The sequence below is a fragment of the Poecilia reticulata genome, linkage group LG2 (assembly GCF_000633615.1).
Source record: "Poecilia reticulata strain Guanapo linkage group LG2, Guppy_female_1.0+MT, whole genome shotgun sequence".
NCBI lineage: Eukaryota > Metazoa > Chordata > Actinopteri > Cyprinodontiformes > Poeciliidae > Poecilia > Poecilia reticulata.
The window spans coordinates 7,375,001-7,381,000 of NC_024332.1; the positions used below are offsets into that span (position 1 = coordinate 7,375,001).

General features: G+C 41.2%; 1 protein-coding gene across 11 annotated transcripts in view; it reads left to right on the top strand.

Annotated features, from left to right (window-relative positions):
• Positions 1–6,000, top strand: part of dmd (dystrophin) — a 90,417-nt gene that overhangs the window by 24,069 nt on the left and 60,348 nt on the right. For all 11 annotated transcript variants that reach the window (XM_008424684.1, XM_008424691.1, XM_008424677.1 and 8 more), the window contains 2 exons: positions 3,421–3,570; positions 5,479–5,640. In XM_008424684.1, the coding sequence (XP_008422906.1) occupies positions 3,421–3,570; positions 5,479–5,640 (312 nt within the window). The remainder of the gene's footprint in view (positions 1–3,420; positions 3,571–5,478; positions 5,641–6,000) is intronic.

The following is a 6,000-nucleotide window of genomic DNA, read 5'->3' on the forward strand; positions in this document are numbered from 1 at the left end:
AAGCGCTGTCCATGTCGGTAATGGAGAGAGGAAATCTGCCTGGCATTAATCGGAGCTCAAGGTCTCCAGGTTCTGCACACACTTAGTGATAACCAGCAACATCCATTTTCACAGCAGAATCAGAAATGACAGTTTAAATGAGCCGGGGGGGGGAATAAAAAGCAAAAATGTCACATCGTTACATATGTTACAGATGAAGGTATTTTCATCCCTGGGCTCCAGAAGAAAGTTGTACATCATTTAATTGCAGTGATTCAGGCAGCCGAGTTATGTCTAAAACTAAATACAGAAATATGTCGCGCTATTATGTAAACGAATGCTTTTGGCCTTTTAATGCTGTGGTCCATTTACCTCTGAAGTTCCAACTTGAATCTGAGAGCATCATCACTCCCACATTAACTTTGCTTATTTGAAAAGTGCTTTGAATGTACATTCCAACAATGTCTAGGATTGGGTATTATTTTGAAGGGGCAGTAAAATCGATCTTTTTAGCTTTACATTATGTTATAAATATTATTCCCTCATCAAAACGTACCTGGAGTGTTTCCTTGTTTGAGAAATCCTYTCATCTCCCACGGCAACCGGCAACACACATCTTCAGACTAGCCAGCAGCAATTAGCAAACATTTGATGGAACTTCTCAGAGCAACGYTGGCAAAATTATTGTTAAAGGGTTAAAAAAAAGGGGGTTAAAAAAAGGAGCCATGTTGTGATGACTTCCTGGATGTTTCAAGAGGAGAAGGGGTTTCTTAAAGAGACAGAGGCCTGTTAGATTACAAATTCAAATTTCTTTTAAGCTTGAGATATGTAGCATTTTTATAATAACTAATGTTAGCATAGTTACCTTGATTGTGCTATAAAATAGCCTTGTGTGCCTGGAAAATGCATAATAAAGATATAAATAAACAGAATAAGAGCCTATTATCACAGTAATAAAAACCTTTTGAAAATGTGGCGGCCATATTGGGTATTGATGTCAGGATTGGGKAGTAACCACCCACTTTTAGTGCCTGAAATTGAAATTTCAGGTGTGTTTTCACATGTGGAGAACCAGTTAAAGTCCAATCTTTAGCCAGTCATGAACGAACAACAAGTTTGATTTTTCTTCTGTTCTCTTCCAATTTTAAGACAAAWTTTAACAAACTGAAAAGGTCAGTATGGCCTGCTGTCACAGTGGCACTTAGACGACTTGCTATACATTGTGTTGATATTTATCACAGGAGGTTTAAGAATCCTTACTTGAACCGGTTTGGAAGCAGATTCAGGTCATGAGCCGTTTCCAGACCACCATCAGATTGCTCAGTTTCTCCCTSAAGRACGTCTTCCTCTTGCTCTTCAACTTTATCAGGTCACTGGTGACCCAGGGCTTATTACTGGCAGAGACACCTTTAATGCCCTGGTGTGCGYTGATGTCATTTCTATGTGGCTCACACATTGCATCCTAATCTGCGCCTCCAACAGTCCCAGAAGAGTCTCTGCTGTGTAAAATTGATCTAAAGATGGGGATAAATACCTGTTAGCATTTTGTACATCGTTGTAGAACAAATCCACTGTTTTTGTTGTTTTTGTTTCTGCAGTTGAAACATTTGGAAACCCTAAAGTTTATTGTAAAAGTCTGAACGCGCCTTTAGGATTGTTTTTTTTTCTTCTTTCAACACAAAGTCGAGAAGTAGAAGGAAATGATGCGTCGTCTTCAATTTCTTTCAAAATCTGCGGGTTGAGCTGTCGACTCTTTGGCCGCACCCAGTCGAAAACGTATGTAACCATAGTTACTTGACAAAAAAAAAAAAAAATCAACTAAACTGTTTAGCATGCCAGAGTCTTGACAGGGAAATCCCCAAAGAAAGCAGATTATCCATGCCAGTGAGGAATAATCCTTTAAGAACCCGTATATGGAATGAAAACGAGAAGAAAGGAAGTCTGGTGGGACCGACTTCATTTAGACAATATAGTGACGTGATTCTCTACTACGCTGTAGCTTGGTGCAGAGCAGCTGCTTACTCAGCATCTAATTAACCAGTAAACAAAGAATTTATGGGTAACTACTAATTGACCTCTGCAAAGCTTCTGCATCTCATCAACCAACTCTTGTAAACTCTCTTTACTGGCCCTTGATGTGGTTAGAAAACAGCCTCAGACATCTGGCTGTTTATTGTCGCGCCTAAAGGCTTGGATTTAATTTGGACCTCTGTAGTAATCCCAAGTGTTCATTTTGTCCGACTTCCAACATTTTTTTGAAGGAAGTGGCACATGTTAGGTTTCATTAGGAGCGCTGTTATGAGCTCAACTACTGTTTTCTTTCACCGACTTGTTTGTTGACTCTTAAGGTGCCACAAGAAGAGTGTGAGACTGATGTCATCGGCCGCTGAGTGTTTGATTACACAAGTCGGTTCCCAACACACTTACAGAAATGCAATCAAAACAATAAACTTAAGCTAAAAAGAAATAATTGTCAGACGATCGGGAGCATACTTCATAATCTCATTCCTTTATGTTGTGGGAGTTTCTAGGATGTATTTACTAGACTTAGAYAGAAGTATTTTCAAAGAGTTACAGAGATACAGACAAGATGTAACCCCTGTTCTGATTGTTGCGTTCACAACAAACATGTTTTGCGCGTCTGGTTTTCATTCACAGTCTACGTGGAGGCAYGTCGAGGGCGCGTCGCGGCACGATTTGAGCGTCTATCGCGGCACGATTTGAAGCATTTGGAACATTTTGAGTGTCTTGACAAATAGGCCATCAAGGAAACAACAGCTATAGTGATTTTGACGTATCTGATGCGCCCTCGACGCGCCTCCACATAGACTTTGAATGTAAACCAGACGCACTAGACKCGCTAGACGCTCAAAATGCGTCTGGTGTGAACGCACCATCAGTCGTCTGCATTCAAATTTTTGATTCACATTTTCTTACTCCACATGATCTAATTATGCCACAAGCTTGTGGAACTGTAATTATCTTCAAATACAACAATGGGGATAGTTGGTGCAACCATTTTGTATTTTTGCTAAAATGTGATTTTTGTTGTTTTGAAATTCTGCTTCTGTGTCAATTCAAGACAACACCGACAAAAATCGATTACATATTCACATAACATGCCTTCACATAAACCATTCCCTTGTGGATGACCCTAAATAAGGCTTTAAAGAAACAAGCTRCTGGTATGACTGCAACCATTCAGGAACCAAACTAAATACGAGTGTCACGTCAAAGCTAGCGGTCCAACAGTGGCAAATGTTCAACCTGTCTGTTGTCTGAACTAGAAACAACCTTCAAAACATTTCCATTCCAATGCAAAGGAACTACAAATGCTACAAGCAGAGATTTACCTTCAGAATATCTTTACGTGCTGCTGTTGAAAAGAATATCTTTGAGTCTATAGCAGTAAAGAAAAACTTTTGGATTTCAAACSTGTAGAGCCTCGAGGTTCTTCTGCAACACCCAGAGGACAACAGGAACCAGATCCGAGAACTGGCCCAGACACTGATGGACGGAGGGGTTCTGGACGAACTGATTCAGCAGAAACTGGACGCATTCAACACCCGATGGGACGAGCTCATGGCGAGGGTAAGATAGTATCCATCTCTCTGCCTGTGCTTTCTCTGTATTAATAATCCATAACCAACAGCAGTTGGTTATAGCACCAATGTCTGCATCCTGACCCATTCTTAGACTTCTAAATACTTCCTTCTGTCCGTCTTTGTATGGGTTTATTACTAGTAAAAATCAACAAATATGTAAAAAYGTGTGTTCTGGTATCTGTTTGGCTTTCTCGTCCCCCTGTTGGTGCATCCCATTCCCGAAAAACATGACGAATTGCAGATTTGATTGCTAGAAGGAGAATTTTATACAGTTAAAATGTCGTTCATTATTGYTACYCAATTATGTTTTCGGGAATGAGTTAAACCATCATATTAAACTCATCTATWATCATGAGAAYTGTACATTTCAAACGCCACGTGACTCTAAACGCGCCTTTTGTTTTCTTCAGTGATGCTAATCTTCCCTCACGGCCAAAAGAAAACAAGGATTTCTGCAAACAATAGAAAGGTCTTCCAGAAGGTGCTAACGTTGCTCTCTCTCAGGGCCGTCAGTAGGAGACACATGAGCGTGCTACCCAAACGGGCACACTGCCACCGTGTTGCTTCTCCTCTAACAATAGAGCCAGATTAAAGTTCTCCTTGTAAACTGATAAACCCTGCTCTGTCTCCCCTATAGGGATTATGCATCAACGCATTTTGCTTTTATTTCGTCCCTGTGTCCGTGTGGTTAKGTTTTACGGCATTATAAAGGGTCTGTCCTCCCTCTTCCTTTCTAACCCTCTTTTCCGCTTTAATTTTTWCCATCGTTGAAGCAAACACATTTTTAAGTCGTTCAAAACCCCTCAAAGCCCATCTGGGTTTCCTAAAATCACCCATTYCTTTTCTGGCTGCTAAATTCACCCAATTGTCTTCTCYCAGTTCTTTGCAATGGGAGAAGCATGCTGGTCATATTTTATCAACCGCACTTCCTGGAGAAAAATAACGACCCACTGTCTCCCTCAAACCYTTTTATGGTGACGTTTCCTCTGGGATGCATTCAAATCTTATATTAGGAAAACACCGTGCAAAGCACAAGGGGCTCAAGGCTAAACTTGGATCTATTATCCCTCTGTGTAAGATTAGCATGCTCACCTGAAACCAAGCACACACACTCTGACTCGGAGATTTCCTATGAGGTAATTGGTGCGTGTACAAGCTAATCTCATAGACAGTCGGTGACCGGGGAGACGAGGGAAAGAAATGACTGGTAGGTCCTGGACGATGACACCAGTCGCTATCTGAAGACTGCCGGGCTCGAGGTTTCAGGAGGCGACATGAGGGAGATACCTCGGAGTCCGGACATCAAGAGGGTACAAATCAGACGGTTTGGAGGACGGCTGTGTGTGTTTTCAGTGTTTGAGCTAAATAATAGTGAGGGCTTGTGTCTGAAGAAAGACTAAASTCTTCCTGGTAACGGATTAAACRTTTATATATCTGCGCTTTTGTTCTTTCTGAGTGTGAACAAATCTGATTGTAGCGATAACATCTTCACAATGTATTACTGTGTTTTATCTTATTTTCTTCTTCCAGCAAAAAAAAAAAAAAAAAGTACTTGAGCTAAATGTTGGATTTTAGAAACACTTGAAAGAAAAATTAATTGATTTTATGACTTATTTGCCTTTTGGCTTACTTTGTTTCTGAAAGGAACTTTGTAGTTTGTTAGAATTAGCTTTTTATTCATGTACTGCAAAAAAGCAAATGTGGGTACAGTTCCCAAAACTTGTACTCAAATAAGAGAAGCACTATTTCACCATATTTTTACTGAAGTAAAAGTAAAAAGTAGCGATCCAAGAAATTATTTAAATGCTTGATTGTGTTTTTCTGCTGGTCGTCTTCTGCGTCAAATCGCTGGTGCGTGTTGACGGTGTGTGATGTAAGCTCTTTCTCTCCCCAGGCGGCGCTCAGGCGGAAGGAGCTGGAGCAGAGTTTGCAGTGGGCCCAGGAGAACGACAAGACGCTCCGACAAATCCAGGAGTCTCTGGCCAACACGGACCGCCACCTCACCGCCTACCTGGCCGACCACATCGATGCCCAGCAGATACCGCAGGAGGCTCAGGTAGCCACGTTCTACCCCAGTCCTTCCTGTTTTCCATCACCGGCACGTACTCACGTCTGAGTCCAAATAACTTGTACTTTGTCACCGAAATGGGGGAACAAAAGTGTTTTCCAATTGTCTTCAAAATGACAACCAAACTATATCAATTAGCTACGTTACTGTAATTCAGCCGCAATATACATAAAAATTAGGCTTGAACTAAAAATGCATTCAACTTAGTCTTCTTTAGGTACTTTCAACTTTTCTCTCCCTCTACTTCAGACTGTCCTCTAGTTTTACTTCACTCCTGAAAGCAGTGCAGCGCACAGTAGCTATATGTGTGTGCGTGTGCGTGTGCGTGCGTGTGCGTGTGTGTGCGTG